At 37.9% G+C, this 25,317-nt stretch overlaps 1 protein-coding gene across 2 annotated transcripts in view; it reads right to left on the reverse strand.

Annotated features, from left to right (window-relative positions):
- Positions 1–25,317, reverse strand: part of UVSSA (UV stimulated scaffold protein A) — a 58,484-nt gene that overhangs the window by 6,129 nt on the left and 27,038 nt on the right. For both annotated transcript variants that reach the window (XM_037386842.1, XM_037386833.1), the window contains exons 8-12: positions 13,724–13,901; positions 12,389–12,541; positions 7,304–7,487; positions 6,384–6,495; positions 1,081–1,264 (exon numbers count right to left, since the gene is read on the reverse strand). In XM_037386842.1, coding sequence (XP_037242739.1) covers positions 1,081–1,264; positions 6,384–6,495; positions 7,304–7,487; positions 12,389–12,541; positions 13,724–13,901 — 811 coding nt within the window. The remainder of the gene's footprint in view (positions 1–1,080; positions 1,265–6,383; positions 6,496–7,303; positions 7,488–12,388; positions 12,542–13,723; positions 13,902–25,317) is intronic.

The raw sequence follows: 25,317 nt of genomic DNA on the forward strand, positions 1-25,317 counted from the left end.
TAACTCGCATATGTCTACATAAGTCACAGACACGTTTGTTCAATGTGTCTAAATGCCCATGTCATCCAAACAGTTTCTTCTCAAGCCAAATGTAGGCCAAGAGCTACTGTCATGTGCGGGGAGGAAAGGAAGATGAACACAAACTGCACCATCGTGGGAAGAATACTGTGTCCACATGTCTCTGGTCTGGGAATTATCATCTCCATACTCTTACACTGAAGAGAGACATGCAGCAGGTTCCAGTCCTTGATACTTACAAACGACAGCAGGAGGTAAGTGAACAAGGACAGTAACACAAGGATCCACATGTTTTTCTGAACCAATTAAATGCATTCTCAGCAAAGGAGGAGAAAAATGCAATGGCAGCATGTCACTGGATAATACACAGGAAGGGATCACTGTGTGTACATACTGGATTGGATGGCGTTCCATCAGGCCCAGCTAGCAACTGGGTACACCCAAGAGTGAGAGAAAATACACAGGAAGCCCAGGCAGCAGTCAAAAGTTTGGGAAGGTCTCTGAGCATACATCAGAGGTTAAAGGGCAACCGTTAAGACACCGCTAAATGCCAAAAGCCAAGGGGTTTTGACAGATCCTTTTAATAACTGAAGTTCTGCTCAGCACAGCCCATCTAAGGCTTTCAAAAGGAAAAACTTCATTTTTCACTCCATCTACGCTACTGCAGCGTGTCTGATGTTTTAAGTTGTGTCACTCCGAACACATCATCTTTCCAGATCAGTGCTACTTGCACACATAACGTGGCACCCACTTAATAAATGATCATCCAGAGAAGCCACTACAGCAATTAAAGGATTAAGAACAAAATTAAGAAGGATTAAAAAAACCCACCAACTTTCATAGGGAAATTTTGCAAAATTTGCTGAAAATCATTCACAAAGAAATAATCTTGGTTGTCAGTATCTGTTACTCTGTACCATCCAGAGATATGGAAGGCATTCCTGCTCTGTAGCTAGCAAAGAAAGTTGTTCGGTAAGTGCATGTTAAAGCAGAAACAGAAAGCACCACTGAGACAAAGGGAAACAGCAATTTAACAGGTTTTAGAGCATGTAAGCATCTTACTTATTGAAGACTTTCTTCTCAAGCCGAGAACGAGAAGTGTTAGCTTGCTGCTTCAGGTCTGTCAAATTTGGATATTTTTTCTTCTTCCCTTTCTTTTTCCCTCCTTTTCCATTACTTTTAGAGGAACCAAGATCCACTCCTGTAGCTGCTTCAACTTCTCTCATGAATTCTGGATCTCGCCATTCTGTTTAAAAGAAGAAGCATGCACTTTGAAACTCCAAACCCTGAATTTGCAGTCTGCTAAGATGCAGGTTCTTGCCACCGCTAGGCGAGGGCAGAGTCGCTGCGCTGTAAGTTGCATACACAAAGGAAGGAGATGATAAAGCAGTTAGCCAAAACAACAGATCTTGATGAAAAAAACCCTGCTAGTCTGGGATCAGTATCTATTATTAGCTGCTGTAGATAAAGCTGTTCTGCAGTAAAACTTAAGTTTTTGCAGTAGCACAGTAGCAACATTCCAAAGAAACTATTCCATGTAGGAAAGGTGACATAAACACAGTGATCATCATTTAGAAATTGAATAAAATGCCAACAATGTAGCTGAGGAACTTGTCTCCAGAAATAAATTCTGAATAAGCTTAAAAGTAAACTTAAAAAAATGGAATATGTTATCTTTTGAGGAGAGTAGGGGTGAGAACTTTGTAACTTTTCTGCATCAATCATATTTGCTTCAAAACATTAACTGGTATCTGACACTTAAATAGCGTTCTTGAATAAGACAACTTGACTCTGTTGCCATGAACCCAATCTTGCATCTGAAAAAAATACTACTTTTTAAATATCCCACATTTCCTCGGTTTAATTATCTAAATCAAGTTTCTTCTCCTGATAATAGAACAAGAGTTGATTTATCTCATCAAAAACTTGTTTTACAGTTTTATCAAAACCTTAATGCTTCAGAATCCAACCACACACTGTAAATGGATTCTGATCATAGATGCCACCACAGGAAAAAGCATGAACAATTTAGACTGTAAACTCTGAGGAAGCCATGGTCTTTCACCTTTAATGTCTAGTCTTGCATATCAGAACAAGGTAATATAGTGGAAAGCAGGAAGTAAAGATGTGGCTAGAGGATGGATATCTTCAAGGGGAAATTCAGAAGAGTGGCATTGCATTACAAAAATTTTGACCATATGGGTTGGAAAAAAATGTAGCAAGCACCACTTCAAAGAGTAACATGGTCCAAACTCAGCATAAATGTCAGAATTCTATATTTTAACAACCAGTAATTGCCAGTCATTTTTCATATAGTTTCCTGTATGTCGTTCAGCCTTTCTTGCCTGCAGAAATTGTAACACCAAATGCCTACTACCCTTATTTAACATCTGTGTAGATACAGAAAAATAAACAGTCCTAAATGACTATACAATGTCACTTATACACCAATATGGTCACTGAGTGTGACAAACATTGCTAACAACATATCAGGAAGGTCAGAGGCAATGTCCTCACTTAAGAACACTGTGTTTAGGAATACCAGAGCAATTTTCCAAGGAAAGGTTAGATCTAACTTACTTTGATACAGGGAAGCGAGGACTGATTAAAATCCAACATACCAAAAAGCATGAGGAAAATGAAGCTGTGTAAGAAATGAGCAGGGGAAGTATAGAGGGAGAAAATAGAACATAAATATTTGATAGATTATAAGACCTCACAGAGCTGTTTGGTGTGTTGTGTTTTTTTGGTTTTTTTTTTTTTTTTTTAAGTGAAGGAATACAGAACAGCACAATTCAGATACAGGAACGATTAATCCAAGATTAAGGAAAACTGTCTAAACAGTTTATCTCCCAGTAATAAGAAGGCGTCACAGTTTAGGAACCCAGTGAATGGAGCAATTGTTTAAACACAACGAAAAAATGCTGGCATCCAGTAGAGATGAAATGAGCATTTGAGTAAAATGAAGGAGCAATTTAAAAGCCTTTGAGAAAAATCAATAGAATGCCAGGGAAGAGCAGCCTTTTTGAGCATTGATGGGCCCCTAAAGCTCTTCATACATTGTTACTGAGTTTAGCAGCAGGGAAAAGAAAATTACACAGTTTGCAAGGGTAGGCGGGAATCAATACTGTAGTTAGTAAAGAGATGCTATTTCACATCTGACTGGCCAGCGGCCTGCCTTCACCAGCCTGTCCTGATACCTGTTTGTTAACAAGTCACTAAGGGCTGAAAAACCAGATACTCTTCAGGGCTGACACAAAAAATAGGCACTTAATTTGCTCCTGTGTGCGAACTATTGGAAAAGGATGAACACTGCAGATTAGCAGGTCAGTGTAATCCCACCTGAGTCCACCATCTGGACTGAAGAGCCCAAAGCACCGTTTTGTGGACATCAGCTAGAGTTCAAAATTTTATACTAAGTTGAAAAATGCTCCATAATAACAATGACAGTGTTGTTAAAACAATCATTATCACATGAACTGTATTACTTCCACATAATTATTTTCCCCTTCAATCACACAAGGATGAAAATAAACCTACCATCCAAAAGGCAAAAGGATTTTGGTGCAATTTAAACATGCAGCCGATCCCCACATTTTAATTCTATTTAGAAATTTTTCAAACTGTTGTCATCAGCAAATGATGTTGCCAATTGTAAGACCAAAGCTCTTACTGCACGGGGCTTGTATATTTTCCATAGCAGCACTGCTCAGACTTGCTGCAAGTCCTTTGTAAAAAAAACCAAAAAAAACAACTAAGCAAAAACCAAAAAGCAAACCCTAATGCAAACCAACCAGACACCCGCCAAACAAACAAGACCATTTTAAAAGGCTGATGAAAATATTACGAAACAAATATAAGAAGTGAGGCACAGAAATGAAGAAAGCAACAAAAAACAGTGAAGAAGTATTTAGTGACATCTGGTATATGTACAGGTTTAGAAACCTGTAAGGTTTTGTCTAATAAATTAAGTGCCATAGTTTGTGTAGTATCTCCCTGGACAGACAGGATGGACCTTTGTATGACATCTCAGCTTAACAACCACACTCAATAATGCAACACAGCAATGTCAACACTGGTTTGGGACTAACATACACATCCTTGTGGGCCAGAGGTGAGAAGCCTCTAACAACACTGAACTGACACTGTAATAAAAATAAATATTACGTTTAGCCTCAAGCAGCGGCAATTTCACAGGGAAAAAAAATAATCAATATTTTTTAGTGCAAGTGATTTTTATACCAGAGTATTAGTTTCTAGTTTGAAACTAGTCCCTCAAGAACACCTACTACTATAATTTGTTAGTTTTAGTTTGTCATAACTAAGTTGGGAACTCTCCTTTTTAGCAAACCATCCACACCCCTGCCCTGGCTTTGCTGTGAGAGCCCAACTGGACTCATGCTGTTGGCTGGATGCCAGTTTAGAGCGCTTAGCTCCACGTGGATAAGGATGGAAACTACCTGCAAGCACAGCACTTTTGACACATGAAAAAACAGAATGCATTCAGTAACTGCTGCATCGGTGTGGTGCTGGTAATCGCCAAGCACAGCCACTCAAAGACAGCCAAATCAGAATTAAAGGAAACTGGGTGGACCAGTTTTATATTTAAATGAAGGCTCATTTGACATAGACCTTTTTGAACAACAGATCAACAACTTATGCTCTGAAGATGTTTTGTGGAAGGTTCAGTAGCCTCATTAATAATATAACTGTGAAACTGATGAAATACTGAGCCGGTCAGAGCTTAAGAGAGAACAAACTCCTTAATGGGAGTACACTACAAGATATCAAAATGATAATGCCTATAGATAAGTTAAATTAGAATGCAGAATGCTCACCTAGAATAAATAGCTTAAACCAGAGAAAACTAAGACCTGGTGGAGGAAGGCAGATTAAATAAAAGCTTTGAAAACAAATCTGTCCCCTCCAATTATATACTATGTCTTTGCTGGATAGATCTCTCTCTTCCATCTTCCTTTGCAGTCCGTCAACTTTCAGGAGCTTCCTGGTTGCAATCCCCACAGTGCTCTATGAAAATCTACCTTCTGTCCATCACTAATGAGGTTTAGCTGCACTATTGCAAATAAGTGTCTTATCCCACTTGGAAATCTTCCTGCCTGTGTATCATTGCTTGCTGTCTTTCTCATTACCTGCATTCCTTACTTAGCAGTCCAGAGCGTCATCCTGGCTAAAAATGCTCAAATAATCTTGAGGAAGGACAAGCCTTCCCTCCACACCTGCAATCAGCAGCCAGGATGCAAGAAAGCCATTAGTTTTGTTGCCCGTCCCCACCCTTTAAAAACAAAATCCAGATTATTGCACAGTAACATGTAAACAATTAAACAGCACAGCTCTGCTTGCTCCCTTTGTCAAGCCATCATGCCTATCAGAACATTCAGACTAGTTATAATGCCAATAAAGTAAGGCTTACGGTGAGGGCTCTCCTAATTCAGAGTATTTTCTAGTGATGCTGCACTGATGCACAGCATAACAAAGCCAGGAATTCTCCTTCCAAAACACAAGTAGTAAGCGAGTAGATATGGGAAATAAAAAATACAATAGATATTAATAGATAATGGAAAAACAAGTTCCCACATTGTGACAAAAAAAATGCACTCTGCCAATATTTGTGGTAACACAGTGATCCTAATAATATAATTACATTACGTAAATCACAATTGTTAGAGACCAGCAAGATTAGACGACTTCTTTTCAGAAGCATGGCAACAGTTACTGTCAAGCATTTCCCAGGAAATAGGTTTAATTGTCCTTAATAAACATGTTCCTTAGATAAAAGCTGTAATTCATTTGTTTGAGAAGCGTTAGGAACATCATGACAACTACTGGAAATAAAGAACAAACAAAATGTTAACCTCACTCTGTGTACACCACATCAGCAAGAATCACTGCAAATGATCTACAAATTAAAACCAACGGGAATTTAAATGAGGGAATGCGGTTAGGAGCAAACCAGAAATATGATCCAGTCCTGTGGATCTCAACCTATGTCTTTAGTAACAAAAGAGTCAGCTTTCTTTCTCCATAGAGCCTGTCACTGTTGCTGTCCAATTGTATACTGAGATTTGTCCAACTTGTATCTAAATACAGATACAGTGTATATAGAACATATAGATACAATATATGAAATATATATACAATGTGGATAAAATATATACAATTATTGTCCATATTGTAACTTCATTGTCGATATTGTAAATATAGTATACAATATATATACACAAACACATACACAATAAAGACACTGTGCTTACATTTAAAGCTTATCTCCTACCTCTGCCTAACATTTTTAATTTTTTGTTGGTTTTTTGTTGTTGTTGTTTTGTTTTTCTTTTTAAGACACAAACCTGGCTGAGCTGCTTGCTTCTCAAACCGCATCTTTTCTTCTCTGGCTCTGTCCTCTGCGTTAATGGGAATCCCAGAATCATCTCGAGGAACTATCTTTCCATGGAAAGGGCACTTCAGTATGAAAGAAAGAAAAAAAATAATCTCAAAACTTCTGAATGAAATTCAACATAGCTTAAAGCCAGACACTGGAATCGAGCAACAAAGGTCTACACTTGATTTTCAGTCCCCCTTAGAAAGCATCAGGATGCCATAGGCATCATGTGTTTAATACACTCAGAATCTCCAAGAAATAATCTCTTTGTGACACAAATATCCAGTGTCAAGAGGCCAGCACATCCCATCAAGTCTGGAACAAGGGCACCAATGCCGAGTCCTATGTTGTTGTTTATGCTACACCCCTATCCCATAACAATCCCATTTACAATGTTTGAGTGCACGCAGATCCTTCAAGCTCAGATAATACAGGAAGAACAGGAATATTAGAACAAGTATTTAAGCAAAGTATTTCTGCTCAATAGTGCCCAAAATTTGAGGCTGTGTAGGATTTAGTTTCCATAAAACCTAATTTGTAAGTAAAACCTCTTTGCCCCTCAAACACCCAAATTTCTAAAAACAGTCAATATCAAATCTGCCTCTCAATGAGGAAAACTTTTCGGCAACCATATCACAGTAGTAAATAAAATAGAAACACCTATGATGAATGCCAGAAATACTTGTGAGTTCCTTAAATGTTTACAGCTTCCTTACCAAAACAATGCTTCCCATATGAAGCACATATTAACAGCAAACTTCTGCAGACACAATGTTCTTCCACTCCCTTGAGCTATATTTACCATGTGAAATAAACTTTTATGGACATGTTTTAACAATATCTCCTCCATATAGCACATATCCTGAAGTCATGTAACTCAGTGCCCACCTTAATCCGATCCTGTCTTTCACACAGACTTCCATCAGGCATTGGTGCTCGACATTTATGTTTCACTGGTTCAAACTTGCCAGCAAACGTTATGTATCTAGTTTTTAACATTTCAGTTATTTCTGTATTTTCCACCTCTTCCTCTACTTCACTGGGTGCCCAAAATCGATGCTCAGAAGCAAATCTGGGAAAACAATAAATGAGAATTATTCATGAAGTTGTAAGAAAGCACACATTGATGCCAGTACACCCTATGTTAAACTTACATGTAAAAGGATGTTTTACTAGTGAATTAGAAAAACGTTTGAATCTACCCTTCTTTCTTATGACTCCTATATTATGAAGGTGTTTTTGAAATATCTCCAACGCCTGTCTAGTATTGATTTCTTGTTTAACCTGCTAACCTATTACAAGTCTTAGCTCTAGTTCATGATCTGACATTCTGAATCAGTTATCTGATATCCAGTTTCAGTAAATAATTTCATGATTCTGTAGTTAACATTCTTCATAACAAAATACTTCTACGATTAAAACACAGACGATAGATCAGTGAGGAAATGGTTTGGTCTTAACTTGTCCGATCTTATTCCTAGCAGCTGTACTCCTGCAGCAGCAGAGAAGCAGAAGCTGAAATCAGAGAATGTTGCAATGTATGAGACCAATGAAGAAAGCAAATTATCAGCTAAGCCTTGTAGAGATTCTTTCTTCCAGGTTCTCCCATACAGTGTCCATAAGTCTGAAAACTTGTAGGATGTTCCTCCAAGAAATTAAGCTAATCCATTGAAAAATCTATTTTAAAGTTAGAGATCTTACCTATAGTTACAGACATATTAGGCAAATATACAAAGAAGATTAGTACCATGTCAGTGGACATGGGAAGTGGGACAGAAGGGGAACAAGGACCCTTCAATGATGCAGTATTTTCAAATTTTCTCAATAGTATTCATATAATTCCATTTTAACCACCCTAGGCTGCCAATAGTCTATAATGAGAAACAGGCAACCTCAAAGAGTAATTACCTGACTAGATGCTAATTGGGATGCAATGACTGTCCCTCTGATGGTAAATGTTTCTTTCTCCTAATCATGAAAAGAAATTAGGGTCACCAGCTTAAGTTAGATATCTAACTTTAAGACATCTCAAGTTAAACAACAACAATCCAATCCCAAATGTAAGGGAATAAAAAAAAAACCATACAGCTAAACTAAGCAAAAAAACTTCGAGCCTGCATGTCTGCTACTTATTACAAGCAAAATGGAGATATCTAGATGACAGATGTATTGATAAGGACTTAAAATTCACAAAGGACACTTTACAACCCTGTATTCCACATCATTCTTCCACCAATCAGTCCCAGTCTGATCTGAGAGGATTTTCTCTATCCATACGCAATTCCTTTCACTCATTAATATCATTGGATGCCATTCCTCCTTCTGAGACTTTGCCTTCTGTAGGCTGCAGAGTCATATATACACGACACTGGCTTCACTAATCACAGTGACCTCGACTCAACAAAGCACATAAGCCAAAGGAATTACTTTGGTGGGCCTGAAATTTTGATGAATTTTATCTAAGGAAGTTTTCAGCAGATGACAATAGAAAAAAAAAAAGTGGAGGAAATTATCTGACCTTAGCAACCTACAACATATATAGCTGCTGGTTTTTCTGCAATAGTTTACCATTTAAAACTATATAAAGAGATTAAGAACTAGATCAAAAAAGGATTAAGGAATTCTTGAAGACCTTCCATGGTTTGCCAAATCATCAGAAAAATGTTCAGCAAGTAAAATCCTTCTTAAAAAGGGATTCATGCTATCCAATAATTTCTTCATCAAATATACCTCGCTTGTGCCAGAAAAATTCTAACCTGTGATAAAGTACAAATAACTTTCTTCTGGTAAATTAGGGGATAAAGACAAAAGAGTGGAGACTAGTTCAACATGAGACATAGTAATATGTTTCCACAATTTCTGGTTAAAAAAAGAAAGTTTTCAATCACACAATTCTGCAAACTATAGCCTAAATAAAAAACCTCTAAGATTCTTTATAATATACCAACATGACTTCAGTCAAATGTTTGAATGGTCAAGTATTTCAGCTTCAGAAACTATGCAGCAAGACCATAAAATAGACAGTAAATAGAAGAATTAAATATATTTCTTATTTGCTTAGTTTTAATACAATCCTTAAAACAAGACTGAATGCTAGCTCTGTGCTACTAACCTTAGAGACACAAGGAGGGAAAAGCATTGCTAGAAAGACACCACACAGGACGTCTATACGCAAGGTAGCCTTGCGGAATCTCAGTAAAATTCTATTGTTCTTTGGTGGTCTGAACTCCCCTCCCCCTCTAAATTATCAAATTACAGTTACATGAGAATGAAGAAGCATTTAACAGTTGTCTATGCCAATGTTTCCAATTAGAAAAAAGTTCTATTTTTTCTGTCCCTGTACCCCTCCAAACCTGCATCCAACAGATTTCAAGGAAACGAAAATTATGGTTTACTCTATGTATCATTAATCAGTATTTAGGAACTGGACTTTAAATAGCCTGATTCCTACACAGATATTCATAGATATTATTGTTTACTACAATCATTTAACTCATTTTCTCCCAGCACAACTTACAAACAGGTGAGAAAAGAACAAAGCAGTGCTAATTCCCAAAGTTTTCTGATTTCCTGCTGTTGTATTTTAAGCAACATTTTAAAAAGACAGAACATGAGATCTTTGAAAAAAAATAATAATGATGCACGTGACAAGTAAAACAGTTTTGTAAGATCAGAAGGGGAACAGATCATCAGCTAGAAGATCAACACCTCACAAAGAGTGTTACTGATCTAGACAAATAAGAGGCTTTAATGGAAATTATATAGCTTTGTATTAGGAGAAATAAAAGACAAGTAATGGTTAACTGAAATTTAGAAGAACGTCCAGCTCCTGGAAAAATGTTGCATCCTTTCAACAAATTTATATCTATTTCCTAAGATGATAGGAAGCTTATAAAAAACTTGAATAAATATAAATTCTAAAACCAGTACGATGCATACAGAGATCTCAGGGCAAGCATTAAATGAGCTAATTCAAATATCCTAGTCAGAGTCATAAGAAGTGCTGCACTAGCTAATTTACTCTGATCCTAAGAGTAAGCTAATTTAATTCAATGAGGAGAGTAGATGAGTTTGGCCAGCCCATGCTATCCAAAATAGCTGATTAAACTGGCATAGCATACACCCCTCCAACCACAACAATAAAAAAAGTACAGCTTTATAAACTCATTTTAAGAGCTCTTAAACTAGTTGAATGAGTTCTGTGAGTGAAGGTGGAACTAGGGGAAACTGATCAGTCCAAACTTTTTGTTAAGCCTACAGTTACTGTCACTTCTAGAAAAGATGGCAGTTCACCACTGACCAGCTAAATAAAACTCCTTTAGAAAATAATCTCCCTGGTAGCTGCAGTCTCACTATCAAAATCTTAATTCATTGTAAATGCTGTAATTAAGTATAGCGTTAAATAGGTGAAGGGGAAAGCTTTTCCAATTCAGATTCTAAAAATTCAAATTCCATACACATTCTGTATGTGTTGTCTGGGTTTTGGGTTTGCTTTTTTCTCCTAGGCACCTTATAGAGACAGTATGCATGCATATAGAAAAGTTAAAGGAGTTGGCTAACTACCACCTTAATTTTTCAATAAATACACTCAGGGGTCAATGGTATTGTGTGTGCAAAGTTACTTAAATTATCTTTAGTTAGATTGTCATATCTGTAGTTATAGACTATAAGGTTCAAAAGTGTGCCCTCTATTTTATTGGAAAGCATAAAAATAAAACAGTACAGCACAAGGCAGACAGGCAGTGAAATATGCTTCTGATTTCACTTATGACTTGAATAACTCATTTGCAATGTAAAATAAAGCCTTACTACCTTTTTGACGTTATTGCAGACAAATGCTTCTTAAAGCCCTGCTGAAAATCTTAACCATTTTATAGGCTTTGAAGAGCTTACACCACATGAGACAGAACCCAAAGCTTGGAGTGACTGTGTTAAAGCATATTATGTATCAAATGTCACTGGCTTTCAATAATTTAAAAGATATTCAGCATTTTATGCAATCAGATACAGGGGCAAAGCTTTCCTCTTGTTTCTTTCTGCAAACACCGTCTTAAGACTATGATTATGGGTTGGGGTTTTTTGTTTGTTTTGGTAAGAAAAGCTTAAAAGTAAAAATCTTGTTCTCAGCAGTATGATTTGCAACCCACCCAGTCTACGATTTTTGCCTTTTCCAAGCCAAGTATTGCACATACTGATACTAAAGTTCTGGTGGACCTAAATGAAATTTCTACATAGAGGGAGGACTTTGCACCCCAACTTTCATATAGAAATACTAGTGCTAAAAAGGGGGTTTAAGAACTGACTGCTAGAAATAAGTTCTGATGTAGACCTACTATCTCTTCTACCCAGCATTGATAAATCTTTCCCTAAGTCAGCAACGTTTCATGTCCAAGAAACACAAAGCCTTCCCAGGCAAGAATGGAAAGCAAAAGATCCAAATTCAAATCCCGTAACTGTCGGTTACACGATTTGACCCTATAACAAGAAATCCTGTAATTTCTTGTGTGACTGAACAAGCATAGCAATTTCCTCAGTTCCCACTCTGTAAAGTCAGGAAAAACACCCCCAACACCTCCCCAGCCTTTCTCCTACCTCGCCTGATATTTATTTGGACTGTAAACTCTCCAGCAGAGAGAACGTCTATCTTGCACTTGCATAGCACTTTGCATAATGAGGTACCAATTTAAACTGGAGTAAGTGATGCCATGCTGCAAATAATACATAAACATGAAAAGAGCAGGAAAAAAAAAAAAGTGCTTTGAAGCATCAAAGGATATTTAATTAGTATCACATCTTCTCAAAACAAATAACATTTAAAGGTAGAATTTCTGACTTTGTTTATGGGTTCTACAACACAAGGGAAAGCAGAAAAGTAATTATCAAAAGAAATAGCAGTCACCCCACTGCATGACCTCTGACTACAAGTAAATCTATATATTTGTTTAATTTGTCTTAGAAGAAGAGAAGCATTACTTGAGAATCTTCCCAGCACTTGGCTGATTCTGTCCCCAGTAGTGAAGATCTAATCCAAAAGGCATGAAGGGAGCCTTAGCTCTTTCCTCTTCTAGTTTTTTTCTCCTACAGTCAGGCTCTTCCAAGGCTGCTGGCTCAGTAGCTACAGATTCACTGGAGAAAAAAAATATGATAAAAGTCAATACAGAACAGCAATGATCCCAACTTTTTCTCTGTTTTCATCAGATTTTCAAAGCAACACTAATATTACCTTAAATCTAGGACTACAACCACCTTTACAGGGTTGTCTGTTTTGTTTTTTTTAAGCATACAGAGCACACCACCACAGACTCTGCATACAGCACCATGGAGCTCAACTGCACATTCAGTGAGAACTAGCCAACCAATATTACACCGTGGGTGAGAAGCCTAGAGATCTAATGGGGGCAGCAGTGGATCACGCATGCTGTGCTCTTAACAGGAGCTACAGACATGATATTGCAAACCATTTTTAGGAAGGTCTTGCTTCTGTAAACTCATGCCCATGTTTGCATGGCAGTCACACAGATTGCAAAGTCTTTCTTTTGTTGACAAAATTCCATCTTGCAGACTTAGAATACTCATTGTGCAGCACCACTGCAGAATTCCTTAGTCTTCAAAAAACAGTACTACTATGGAGACCTTGGGTAGTCACTGACAGAGCTTCAAATGGTCTTAGTCACCTTACTGAAACATTAAATTTTTTAAAGATTATTAGTAAAAATATACACCTGAATACCCCAAACTCTGGAGTTCCAATGAAGCAAACTTTTCTCAGATTACATTCCGGTTTGCTAGGGTTTGGGGGCTTTCCTGGGCAATGTAGAAATACCTTTTCAGGAACACACCACTAAGTAGCTTATTCCAGTCTTATCCCCAAATCACAGATAAATGCTAGAAAAGACTGGAGTTTCACCAAGCTTTGAACAGGATTGACAACAAACATGTCTTTGGAATCAGTGTAACATGTCTCCAAGCAGCACTGACAGCATAACTCACTAGGAAGAAAGTAGTTTCAGCCATCTCTTGGTAATTCAGTGTTAGGATGTGTTCTGTTTAGTTGCAAACCAAAAATAAATCCCAATAAATGGGCCTAAGTTTTTTGATTAGGAGAGAAGGGAACACTTCATGTTTTCATAGAGGGTATTTACACCACATAAAACCTAAATCAAGTAAGTAATAAAAGTTTCCTTAAGGTCCTGGTGCAATCACTTACAAAAGACAGCCTTAGCAGTTTGCCTAGTTCATGAGTGCTTTTCTGACTAATACATACAAGTAAGAGCAAGAGGTTTCTACAAGAACTAAAACAAAGATAACCTGGCACATAGACGTGGTAATTTCGGTAACTTGTCTCTAATAAGTTTCAGTGTAGCAGCTGCACAGGTTGGATCAAGTTCATCTTCATCCCTTTTCAGATGGGCACTGGAGCTCGTTGGAGCTGGTCCTATTGATGTCTTCCCCACCAGTGTTTTAGGAGGTGACTGGGGTTCTAGCCCTGCAAAAAAAACCAAACCAACTGACGCTTAGCAGCAATTCACCTCTCCCACCCTCAGTGTTTCACAGTGGGGCCAAACAGCTCAGGATGCTGATTCACATGTCTTACTACTTTCAGTTTGTGTTAGACATCAATCCCACTCAGAGTGATATTTCTGCCTGTGAAATTTTTCTTATTTTGGAGCAGAAACAGATTGAGCAACTAAGTACAGCAAAGCAACTTTTAAATTTGTATGACGTGGTATGACAAAGAATGATGTTATGATGTTACTTCATCTTAGAAAGAAGGATTTTAACAATACATCTTTGCCTAAACTGCAATACTGCTGTTTATATACAAATTTCTAGGGTAACATCTGCTTGCTGGAACATCATTTCTATACTGAAGGTTATATCAAGGTAAAATAGAATAAAGGAACTATTGGCACTGCTGTTTAATACTTGGAGTCCCAAAAGATGTCTAAAAGCAGTAAAAAGCAAAAGGAAAGGCATACATCCATATCCTCCTGTGTGCTAAGATTAATTCTTCATGGTGTCTCAGCAAAAAAAGTCCTGCTAAAACTCCTACAGCTTGGCAAGGAGAAACCATCCTGGGTGGGGGATTCACTGCAACATGACTGACAAGAACAGGAACCACCGTTACCCAGCAAGGCTGGTGGGGGAAGCACACCCAGTGAAAAAACAGTGTCTATGAGGCACTTCCCTGTTCTTTAGTGATTCTCAGCTACCACATTGACCTTTTAGAGCTGAGAACATAAAACAAAACAGCTTTTTTTTCTCTTCCTGATTTGTTAAGAGGCAGCACCACTGAGAATAGCTGAGTTTTGATTCCTAAATATATCTGCAAACAGAATTATCTAGAGAACATTCTTCTTTCACAGCTGCTAAACCACACAATCTGCCAAGATAAATATCTAAAGTGCTGGCATAAGCAATGAGTATACCCACAGCGTAAGATTAAAAGACAGTAAATGCCTAAGCTACACCTAAGGAACAAGCCCACTGCAAGGCAGTACCAGGCGTTGATGTTCAGCACCAGCAGCTCAGTGGTGGGGCATCTTAATTACTTCATACAGCTAGATTAGACAGTCAACACAGACTGTAATGATGCAATTAGATAGACTAAGCAGTTAGACAGCACATGCCTCTACCCACTGAGCTACAGAAGCAACTCTATTAGCTGGCAGTAGTAACGAACTTTTCAGCCAACAACAGCTAAAAATGGAAAGCTATGATCCCTCATGCTAATGTAATAGACTACACCCGCCACATCGGAAAGCCTTTTTGTAACAGAATTGATTGAAATGCAAGACCCCAACCCTCAAAATCCCCCTAAATTAACACAAAACCTCATGATTTCACAAAGCCGAAGTTTTCAGCAAGTTATCTCAGCCTTATTATGAAAAGCAATCAGAATTTACCTAAAATGTTTTAGCCATTATTTATTTGGAACTTCTAGTCTCTTGCCCACTTCTAGCCAGCCCTGAAGCTGTAACCAGAAGTATTCTTGCTTTGCTAATTTGTTTGCTAGTCATTAAATGGATCAAAAGGTATCAACTACAAAGGGAAAAGCTAACACGGCATCTATGACCTGCCCTTTAAGTGGGAAATTGCAGGATCCATAGTGGCAGGTAGCTTTGATACACAATATGTTTTCATTTCAGAGAAAAACATATTTTTCACAAACAACATTACAGAAACTTGCCCTGACCTCTCCTACCTTGTAAGGCCTTCCAGCAATTCATCCTGTCCTTGATTCATTTGCACCAAACCTACAGGGTATGAACACAGAATGCATTGCCTGACTCAAGCCACAGGTTAAGCTGCTGAGGTAGTAACCTTCTAGATCCACCCCCAGGTACGTATGGGTCTACATCTTCCAAGTACCTAGATCAGAGGCTGAGTCCTTGTGCAGGGAATGGCCTCTCCTTGCTTTCCAAGGCTCCAAGCTTAGGGCACCGAGAAGGATGTCCTGTCAACCCCCCCTGCTTAACCTAGTTCCTGGATATCCGCTCCCCAGAGAGAGCTGACAATTCCAATTCAAAATCCAAAAAGTTGGAGCCCCTCAGAAGGGGAGGAAAATGAAAGCAGAAATCCTGTTGGATCTGGCTCATGTGCACGTGTAGCCTTTAAATTTTGCTGCATACAGTGAGCGGTCACTTCAGTTATTCCTAGATCTTCTGAATACAACTGACTCCAGAGAAGACAGAACACCCCAGAATACTCTCAAGGATGAGGACTCTAAGACCATCTAAATCCCATGTCTCTCTCTAGTATGGCTTATACTGCTAACAATGAAGAAAAATGTTTTAAGGGCAAGGCAATTCAGGGCAGAGGCCAGTAATGACAACTGTGGCAGATGGTACGCCTGCTCCTCTCAAAACAAGGGGGAAGGTAACCAGCTATGTAGAAGGGAAGAGGATGAGAGCACTAGCCATCAGCAGTAAATAAGCATTCATAGAGACCTCTCTGCTTAATATACTCCTTCTGCTTATCCAGTGTATGACAAAGAAAAATATGGACCACTTTAACAAGATGGTTGAGGCAAGTATATCTGTGATGCAACATGTACATGCTAGTATTTGCCCATGTCCATAGAGAGACCAGACCCAGCTCTGGCAGGCAGACACATTCCACCTTTTGTAAGAAAAGGCTACTTGAGTATCATGTAGATACCCCACAGGAGTGAACGCACATCTGTGAGTGGGTATTTCAGTAATGCCAGTCCAGTGGCAGTCCCAGAAATGCTTCAGCAAGTACCTAACCATCCAAACGTTCACAGGCAGCAAGCACTGCAGAGTGGACAAAAAGACACACACCGCAGTCTGAAGCCAGTGTCCAACCCAGATCTTCCTTGACTCCTTGTTCTATTCTCTGGAAAACACCTCAAAACCCAAGCCCACATTCCTAAGGCTGTGCATCTGGAAAAGACAATGCTGCTCAAGCTGTCCAATGCTTCCTGGGGACTGAAGTTAGCATGGACTGTGATGCAAAGAAGGATCACCCCTTTTAATTTTTATGCTCTCAGCTTGGAGGTTAGAACCTGCCCACCAGCTGTAGACAGACACAGGCCATCTTGCTGTTGGCTGGTGCTGCTGCTGCTGCACATGCCTGACACTACTACTCCCATGTCACATACTCTAACAAAAGCGATGAACATGCCACATTCACCTTGTCATCTAACTTCCCTTCCCTAAGTCAACAAGGCTTTAAAGAACATGGCTAAAAAATAAATAAATTTAAAGGACTAATCTGTGCATTGGAAAAGGGTCTCAAAATTAGCAGAAGGACCAGCAACAAGGGAAAAGGCATGTATTGATAGGACAAGGAAAGCATATGTAGTGATAGGACAAGGGTAACGACTTAAACTGAAAGGGTAGATTTACATTAGGTTAACAGGAAGAAATTTTTCACTGTGAGGGTGGTGAGACACTGCCACAGGCTGCCTGGAGAAGCTGTGGATGCCCCATCCCTGGCAGTGTTCAAGGCCAGGCTGGGTGGGGCTTGGAGCAACCTGATCTAGTGGAAGGTGTCCCTGCCCATGGCAGGGGGTTGGAGCTAGGTGATCTTTAAGGTCCCTTCCAACCCAAACCATATGAGATGACAATTAAGAATAATAGATGGAACTAAGCAGATAAATTATTTCACTATTTAGCCTAGGTATTTATCTCATGACACTTATAAGGCTGTGGACTTGCCATTCAAGAGGGATAATAGTGCCTCCACAAAAATGTTTTTTTAACGGCACTTCAATAAAACATTGAGGGAGCAATCTTGAATTTATATATCTAGAAAGGGGGCAGGATAGGACTTAATCTCAGCTCCTGTCATAGGCTAGAAAGGGAAAAAGCTCTTCTCGGGTGCTTTGTATCAAACAGAATTAACCCAAAAGACTGTTATAACCACACCTTAGAATTACCAAGTTCTGGAAAAGTAAATTTCCTTCTATGACAGAAACAGTTATAAACAGGCTATTTGGCATGAACAATGTCAGCTGACAAAAATATGTGATAGACTGTATCTGTAATGAGGAATTGCCTACATGTATTCAGCATGTTAAATTGCCTTTTTTTTTTTTAAAGAATACCTTTCTGAAAAGCATTGTTTAAAGCAATGGTTTTGAGAGCACTTGTATGGGTACTATTTATAAATTGTCTCAAAGTCAGAAGATAGCAGGAATGTGCTACCTTTTTTCCTCTTCAGAGAGATATGTCCATATGTATTAAAAGTTCTCAGAGAATCCTAGGGGTTTTTTTCTAATTTTTTCCTATTTTGTTTACAGAAAGCATGATTGCTCATTCACTACACTGATTTGGGGGTGGGGGGGTTAAGGGCAGGGGGAGGAGAGGAACAGCAGAGACAAGCAGTCAGCAACACACCAAAACGGCAAGAGAGATAAACAGACAATGTGACATTTAGATAGATAAAATCACATCTAAAAGATCAATACAGGAATTCTTAAGTTACAAGAACAAAATATTTTCCCATTGATTTCTTATTTTAAACCATTAACAGAAAAATGGCTGAAAGTAAATACACTACGACATCAGTAACACCACCTCTACTGTGCACTTTTTTAAAGAATACTTGTTTATAAAATTAGTTTTTCCTAACAAGATATAGACAAGAGTCACCATGCAGACAGCCCTAGCTGAATGGTATCCAATATCAGGGTGGGTTGTGGGGTTTTTTTGGTTTTTTTGTTTGTTTGTTTTGTTTTGTTTTTTAAGACAGATGACATTAAGCACCATTTTAGAAGTCAAATTCCTCCTCAGAATTCTGTTCTGTGTGTCTTATTTAACACAGCTACAGTACCTGGGTTCAAATTGTTCCGATAGCAGCTTTTAGAAAGAATCATAAAAATGTTCAAATCCCCTTTTTTGTTTAAATTGACCAAATGGCACCTATTTGCCTGAAGCAATAAAGTAGACCGTGTTCACAAGATAAATCGATAGAAGGAAAGAGAGAGGCTGGGGTTTCAGCTGAAGTTAGGTTGCTGAATGCTGACATTATTGATTTTAGCTAGTTCAGCTGGCCTTGTAATTAAAATGTAAATTTGAGAAAGAGATTATGTCCTGACAGAAATGGTGGGATTAGGGGGAGATAAAAGCCCCTCAGAGAAAGAGCAAGCACAGGTTTCCTCAGCTGTGTGGATTTAGACGAAATCTAGCTACTTCAGATTCACTTAAGTTTAATAGAAAAAACAGAGATAGAATATAAACAAGTATTATGGACTTCAACTTTCCTGAAAAAATGATAATAGTTTCGGTTTCCCATTTGCTGAATCTTAGTCAAGCCAAATATATGCCATTTATATTAGTACAGACATTCTCCAAGACAGCCAGAAAAACCCAGCAGTTCAGGTACAGTATTTCCGCACTTACCCTCTACTGTGCTTGCAATGAAAAAAACCTGCATGTATTTTAACTCAGTAAGTGCAGTAAGCTTTACTGCTAAGGGAACAGAATTTTGCAAAACTTGCTTCACATAGACTTGCAGACCAGGGGGTTCAAGTCAATGTGTGGGGCAATGCTTCTGAACAGCTTCAGCATTTCAGAATCAGTTTTGCTATACTCCTCCGTGCACAAATGTGTGTGTGAACAAAATTAACGTAGGTGTTCATATAAGAGGAAGATTTCATTATCTCTAAAGGTTTTGCTGCTCATAAGGAATAGAGTTTTGAATTGTATGTCAGCCCTAACAGATAACTGATCTTTATGAAGACATCACGAATTAATAGTCAGTTTTGATTGTTGTGGTTTTTTTTTTTTATTAGGATCAAATTTAATCTGTCTCTAACTTGAAAAAAAAATATCTTTTTTCTTATTAGTGTCACTTCATCTACACAGAACTCTAAAGTGAGGGGAAAAATTAATAAAAAAATATCTGTTATGAACAAAACCTTAGAAGCATTCATACAGGGACAATACTGACTAAAAGTCTTACCTTTTATTGTGGTAGAAAACTTCCTCTTTAATTTTAGATAGACACAGTTTCTTATCTCACCCTTGAACGCCACCACACAAATCGCTGTCTGCAGCTGCTGGGGGAGGATGCTGAAATGCCAGAGGTGGCTTTAGCAAATATACTCACAGCACACAAGCTGTGTGTGCATTCAAAGCAACTTATCACATGGACAACTGTACATATTAATACTTCTGTATAAATGACACTACTTTAAGAGTTGTCAAAGGGTATTTTATAATCAAGTATTTTAAACAATCAAAATAAGGAGTCCCCAGAGCCTTTGAATGCAGCTATGCTCATTAATGTTGATCTAAAATTTTAGAGTTCTACTTGGGAAATTCAAATTAAAGAAAAAAAGATAACTATGTTAGTTAACTAGAAGAGTTCATTAACATTACATAAAAACTTTGTTTGGCTTACTGGAATTACAGAATATGTTAATTTGTTATAATGTTAACTCTCATTAATTAACACTATTTATTGTTGTTCTACTATCATAGTTAAGAATCAGAATAAATTAAAGCAGCAGAGTTTGGGTTAAAACCTTTCTACACTTTACTGCCTGATCTTTTAAACTTCTTGCTTATTTAGCAGTCCCTGGCCATTGCATAGTTCCTATGAGGTATACTACTGCTGCAAACTACTCGGAAGTGTATCGACATCCTGTGCAATGGCTATTAATTTCTAAGAATTTTAGTACCAATCCAATATATATCCCACATCCTGTCAGATTTTCTGGGTTCCTTACTTACATAGAAGGATCCTGCCTGAAAGTAAGGAGAGTTTGCACGATCAACTGATTAGGATGCATCAGAAGAAATATCTACAGTCAATACTTCCACGCGGATGCAGCAGTATTTTATTGGAAGTGTTAATCATGGGGTTTTTTGTAAGTGTGCAAAGTTATCTTCATTCCAAATACTGCATTATAATAAGTTTTACTAAATTATTGACCTAAGTGTAGCTATATAGAACAACTGTGAACATGATGATAAAGCACACAAAGGAGAAGCAGGTTCAGAAATCCATGATTAATAGAAGCTTGGTAGGGTTTTAGTGTTGCCAAGCAATATTCTCCTTTCCGCACTCTCATGCTGCTAAGTGAAGAGGTATCATTATTTCTGACTCACAAAAATTCAGTGGCTTGCCAAGACAGCAGGGAAAAGTCTTAGGAGGTGGGATGAGGATTTAATGCTTGTTTGGGTAAAGTTCTGCCCAACAGACGTGTAGATGTAGTGCTCAGAGACACGGTTTAGTGGTGGACTTGGCAGTGCTGGGTTAACAGCTAGACTCAATGTTAAAGGTCTTTTCCAACCTAAACAATTCTATGATTCTATGTGTTTGTCCATATACAGATATATTCAACGCATGCCAATGTAATGAGGCAATATCACTTATAAACCCATAATTAAATACTTTACTTGTATATGCTAAGAAAGTACTAGCTATTTGTTTAATGATGGTGATGCACATGCTTATGGCCTATAGCTGATGAAAACAATTGGCCAAACTGTTCTTCAGACAATCTCGCCCCAAATAAACCCACCTTACATTATGTATGAAATACAGCTACGCATTAGCAACAGAAACTGCTGTATCAATCACACAATTCTGCTCTCTTATTTGCATTGAGTCATCCTTGAGTCAAGTCTACTTCATGGTCATTGCCGTAATAATCTCCCTCTCTCCTGTAGAAGCCTAGACTTGATCAACACCCTACCATTTCAAAAGCTATTACAAAATTACTTTTAGTAAGTTTTTCAAAGTATGCCTCACACCAGGGAACCCTAATCAATCCTACCAACAGAAAACTAGAAGTATTTTCCTAAAAGAGTAATAAGCACTGAAAACAAAAACTTTCACCGAGCATTTCACAGGTGTTTAGATTCTATAGTTCAGGATGTGAAGTCAACACCAAAGATCTCTGCTTTTCCCCCATTACTTCCAGAAGATTTTAATGCGTACTATTAAAAAAACTCCCACAGAATAGAGGAAAACCTAACTGTAAAATCAACAGCTAATCATTCTGTATTAACCAAATCTCTGTTAGTCTTCTTTGGAGGAAAAAAGACCAGTATGAAAGCCATCATTTTGCCACAGGTCAAAACAAGTGGTTTCTACTTCACCTTGTTAACATCTGCATACATGCCCTATGCATTGCCATGTTTAGCTTTAAATCTGTTGTATAAAACAGCAAAACAGTCTTTATGGGAGAAACTTCATTTAGATGGAGGATAAAAGAGCACATTAGTGTCGTACATAGTAACTGAAAACACTTTTTCTACTTCCTGCATCAAAAATGAAGTAGATAGAGCTAAGAAAGAGTTGGCATAGTGAAGCTACACATCAACACATGTCGTTAGATAACATGCAAGGCTTCAAATTTAGGGTAATTGTTCTCAGTGTGGCACAGATGAAACATTAATACTTGACCACACAAATGAAAACGTTTAAAAGTATTTAGAAAATCTTATCTGTAGCAAATAAAAGAATCCGATTCCAATAAACTGGTGATTATTTTTCCTATTTTTTAATCTGCAATGATGATTTTATTATATTCCACATTTCTGAGGCAACTTTGCTTGTAATCGGTGTGTCCTCTGCATGTCTTGATGGACACCAGTCGAGAGAACAAAACTTTCAAAAACAATATACAGAGAAGTCTGCTGCTTAGGTGCAGAGTAGCATGTACCTAGTCAATACAAACAAGTGCAATTGTCTGAATAAATGCCCCAAAACACGATTTTTATTGCTTCAAATCTGAAGACGGCATCATGCATTAGTCTATGCAGTATTTTATTGTTATTTCTAACACAGGCTTCAAAGAAGATGCAAAAGCTATAAAACCCCCACACCTTTAATGGTCTCAAGAGCAATCTTATTCTTGTTTCTAAAATGCTCAGTAATAGCTGCACTAGAATAGCTTGTGTAGTCTGAAGCACTCCCAATTCTATGTAAAAAAACAGGTGGCAACTTCTCTCCTATGGAAACAGTCTTAGTTTTACACCTTATTTGTTCAACCAGGGTATAAGCCTTCTTTCCCATGTTGCTATGACATTTCATACTAAAAAAAAAAGCAGCTACTTAACACATAGAAAAGACATGGCCCAGATACCATCAGATTAGGAAAAGCAGTGTGGGGACATCTAAGCCACAAAGGCACATCACTCTGATGGGAAGAGGGAAGAATTTCTGAAATGGGCAGAACTAGCCCTTGGGATTTCAGAAATGCAGCTTTGATCCCAATATGAAAGAAATCCCAGGCAGGATTTAAGATGCAATGTGAATGGCTGAAGTAGCTGTCAGGGACCTAAAAACATTTTGGCTTAAGGCTCAAATACAAGACAAAATCTGATTAACCAGATTTGAAATAATGGTTTGTGCTCTTGATTGTACAGTAACTTTTTATATAATTTTGGATAAGGCTGAAACCTGATAACCAGTAGACTGCTTCCATGCTAATATTCTCAAGTCAGATGACTTCCTCATGTCATGACTTGTAAAACGGCAATAGATCTTCCCTGTACCTCAATGTAGTATCGTATAAGTATGTTCATGAATGCATGCATTGAGACACAGACAAAAATTATGCATTAATAAAACCCGTTAGTAGACAACAGTTGCTGGAGGTGGCTGCTTTGAACTAGATCCTAGAATTGTTCTGGTTTTATGTGGAAAAGCCTATCTCAAAACTGATCACTTCCTATGCAGTTCAGAGCTCAGCTACAAGCTATGTCAAGACCACCCAAAGGGCCGGAAGGAATCTCATCCTGGCACCAGCACCAAATTCTGTCCATAGCACAAGAACAACATCAGAAACTGCACAGTTCCACCCCTTACCTTATCCATCTTAAGGCTTTAAGCCAATGCAACCGACAGCTGACCAGCGAAGTCTGCAATATGGGAAATCTCAAGTGCAAACAGTATTTTATCTCCCCATAAAGCTTTCTTTTAAATGAATAATGCCTCAATTTTTAGGAGGTTAGCAATACTAGCCATACAAGGGCACGTTCCTCTTCAATGTCTATAAGCAACATAGGTGAAGAGTGCTGAGAACCAGAGTAATCCTATGGAAATTATTTTTACAGTGTTGTTTCTTTTTCAGCCCAGTATTTCTCTTTAGCCACGCAATGTATTTTAAATGGCCCTGTGGTACCACAGGATGGCCAGTCTCTTGTCTGTTGCAGACACCAGGTGCAAGTGTAAATAAGGATTATACAAATGGGAAGTCGTTAAAAGTCTGGTAATGCTAATTTGGCATGACACCCCTAATGGGTTATATCTTCACACTTCAGTTATCTAATCACCTAAATTCTTTTAACAAATTTACATTTCATCTTCTACATGGAGATTTAAATTGACTTGTTCAATTCTCCCTCCACCCAAACTGTACCTATGCTCAGTTCATTTATATATTAAATATCATCATCAATTTTGATATCATCAACTACATATATACAAATACAACTGCACATGTCTATACTTATGCATACAAGACTTCCTGTCTAATTTTTTTTTCCCAAACTTTTCAGATCTCAGGAGAACCAAATAAATGTATGCATCATCAGAAATAGCATCTCAGCTTGAAATTTACTTTGTTGGTTGGATACTTCCATTTTCCTAAGAGAAGTGAAAGGGAATAAAGTGACTTTTAAATCAATAATTTAAAAGTCACATTTCAATTCATTTCCATAGTCATGTTTTACAACTTTGTTTCTCCCGTTTGCTATAAAATGTTAATCTGAGGAGCTGTTCACTTTTCCTAGTTTGTTCAGGAAAAGTAACAACACAGGGAAAAAGTTTTAAACTGTTCATGCCTTCCACATAACAGATTTTATTTTACATGGAAGGCTTAATGTTCCAGTTAGAACATTTCACATTCACAGAGGTTTATTTTCTTAGCTTGGAGTCCTCATGAACTAAAGAAATGTAGCAAAATCCTACCTGAATGATATTAAGATAAAGCTTAAGTCACTGCTATGATACCTGCATTTGCACATGGAACAAAGTACCATATTTAATTAGACAGGTGGCTGTCTAAACACAGCCAGCTCTCAATGATAATGTGCTACTATGAGGTCAATATATTCTTGTGTATTTTAATATGATAATTCACTTTTCTAAACAAAATGTGCCAAAGGGATGCTTATTTTGTTTTGTGTATTAAAAACACATGCAGAACAGAATCCAGCAGAGCAAATAGAGTTCTCCATTTTCCTCATGCAGACGTGAAGTACTTACACATAAATCAGCTGGCTTATGCAATAGTTACATATCAGCTTCTCAGATAGATTTTGAACTAGTAACCAACCAGTTGGTCCAGAAACACATCTAAGTACAGAGAAGACAAGAAAGCACATGCTAAAAAGACCAGGGGTTGCAACTAGATGATCTTAAAGGTCCCTTCCAACCCAAACCGTTCTATGACTCCAAGACTGCTTGAATTCTTT

This window comes from Falco rusticolus, chromosome 1, assembly GCF_015220075.1.
Source record: "Falco rusticolus isolate bFalRus1 chromosome 1, bFalRus1.pri, whole genome shotgun sequence".
In the NCBI taxonomy this organism is placed as follows: domain Eukaryota; kingdom Metazoa; phylum Chordata; class Aves; order Falconiformes; family Falconidae; genus Falco; species Falco rusticolus.